Source organism: Trachymyrmex septentrionalis, unplaced genomic scaffold, assembly GCF_001594115.1.
Source record: "Trachymyrmex septentrionalis isolate Tsep2-gDNA-1 unplaced genomic scaffold, Tsep1.0 scaffold40, whole genome shotgun sequence".
In the NCBI taxonomy this organism is placed as follows: domain Eukaryota; kingdom Metazoa; phylum Arthropoda; class Insecta; order Hymenoptera; family Formicidae; genus Trachymyrmex; species Trachymyrmex septentrionalis.
In genome coordinates this window covers 1355412-1357532 of record NW_017305569.1, presented here as the reverse complement: position 1 = coordinate 1357532, position 2121 = coordinate 1355412, and the positions used below count along the sequence as shown (strand labels likewise).

The window sequence follows — 2121 nt, the reverse complement described above, 5'->3', positions numbered from 1 at the left end:
ACAGCTGGATACGACCATGTCCACAAGACATCTCCATTACAGTCTTTCTCTGCAATTTTTATTCTTGATTATGTACAATATCTAGTGTATATATATATATATATATATATATATACAATAGATATTGTACATAATCAAGAATAAAAATTGCAGAGAAAGACTGTAATGGAGATGTCTTGTGGACATGGTCGTATCCAGCTGTTACAGAATCTCAGAAGACTGTTGTCACAAGAAAATGCAATTTGAAGTTGGAGCATACATCTCCTCATGTATTTGTATGTGCGAGACATAGACACGATTGGTTCTATATATATTGCAGCGAAGTATTCGATTCTGATAAACTACCGAAGGTAAATATCTTAAACTTTTCTTATTAAAGATCAGATATTTTCTTATATAGATTCTGTATAAGTATTAAATGTTAACTCTCGTAATTGTCTCAGGTAAAACAATTTGCATTGGTTCTTTTTGCAAAGGACTTTAATCCACAAAAGTATGAAGTGCTCTCAAGGGTTCTTAGCAAGATGTATTGCAAAACTGGAAAGCCTACAGAGATTTTACAGTTATATTTATCTGTATTCACAAAGGGATCATGTTCGACGCAAGAGAACGGAACATTTGTCTCTGATGATTTTAATACTCATCGTTTTGCAGCTAGCACCAATGTCAAAGAGCTGATTAAAACATTCGAATTAGAAACAATTTTGATATATACCGCTCTCTTATTAAAAAAGAAGATTATTGTATATCATCACAGCCTGGAGCAACTTCTTAAGTGGATAAGAACATTTCCTGCATTAATGAAACACAGAAAAGTTACTGACAATCTTTTTCCCTGGATTGATTTGGTGAACGATGAGTTAACTGAATTGAAGGCATGTATTCCGTTAAAGAATATATTATTTTTAATAGTAAGAATGTAATAAATAAGATGTAATTTCTTTACTCAGAATAGATTGCAGGAGCAAAACATTATTATTATTACTATGTCATTGATATTATTATTATTATGTCATTCTTAATTTCATTGCTATATATAATAATTATTATTGTTATAGAAATATTCGCACTATGTGGCAGGCTGTAGTAATAGTTCAATATCGTCAAGGATAGACCTGTACGATCTACTTGTAAATATTCCTGCTAGAGAAATTACTGTAGCACCGCACGCCAAAGGTAAGAAGGAAAAGAAAATAGTCTATTTCGTTTATTTTCATATCTATCTTTCTTGCAGTCTTATGATGCATCATAAGATTACAATGAAAATGTCTCATGGATACGAAAAAAATATATGTCTTCTGATCTATAATCTCTATTCATTTTTTTTCCAGAAAGTCTTACAATGACGAAAACCCACAAGGAAATAGCCTTGTTCATGGTTCAACTATGTGAAAATCAAAACTACACAGAAGCACAAGTTATATCCGAGATAAGTGACAAAACGCAAGATCTTCTAAATCAATTAACTTCATTAGCGACAGTGCAAACTCCAGATGGCAAAAGAATGATATCCGTCGAGATATTTAAAGAGAAAAACTTGGCGCCGGCTGTAGAAAGTTTTCTTATTAATTTGGCCATTGCCGAAAATCTTTTTGTGTTATAATTTTATGAATCAAAGCCTCTAAACGTGTTGAACGTGGTGAAGAATAAAGTGAGAATAGGAGATAAAAATATCTATTTCTTGTCTCATGTATAAGCATTCATTGTTTGTTATATTCTACCAACATTTTATTGTTCATTGCTTCTTATTTTTGCTTCTTGAATTTTCGATATTGTTAAATATGTTTATAAGAAATATTTATATAAGTAAAATTATACAGTAAAATACATAACACTCTTATTTGTACAAAAAGCCTGTTTTCTGTATAATCTATAATCATATAAAAAATATTACTTTCTCCAATATGTATTAATAATGACTATAAATATTCCATCTCCTCAAAAATGCGCTACTTATCATTTTATAATTACATTTTGGAATAATATTATTTCTACTAATGTAGATTCATTTTAATCTCGATTTAATTTACTCTTTATCTGTGTCTAATTAGAACTAGAAAATAAAAAATAAGCTAAACTGAGATTAAGGGGGGAGCCTCATGTAAAATGAAATTTTTTAGT

General features: G+C 29.9%; 1 protein-coding gene across 1 annotated transcript; it reads left to right on the top strand.

The window, feature by feature from the left end:
- The first annotated feature begins 16 nt into the window (after positions 1–16).
- Positions 17–1717, top strand: LOC108750960 (putative protein FAM45B). Its single transcript, XM_018490842.1, has 5 exons — positions 17–41; positions 154–350; positions 444–875; positions 1059–1176; positions 1332–1717. Exons 1-5 carry the CDS (start codon positions 17–19, stop codon positions 1601–1603), a joined length of 1044 nt encoding a protein of 347 aa, XP_018346344.1. The 3' UTR covers positions 1604–1717.
- The last annotated feature ends 404 nt before the right edge of the window (positions 1718–2121 follow it).

Excerpts from the sequence above, each read along its gene's own strand:
- LOC108750960 (XM_018490842.1), top strand. The coding sequence starts at position 17 with ATGTCCACAAGACATCTCCATTACA. Across the intron at positions 42-153 it reads CACAAGACATCTCCATTACA|AGAAAGACTGTAATGGAGAT; the intron begins GTCTTTCTCTGC and ends TAAAAATTGCAG. Across the intron at positions 351-443 it reads ATTCTGATAAACTACCGAAG|GTAAAACAATTTGCATTGGT; the intron begins GTAAATATCTTA and ends TAATTGTCTCAG.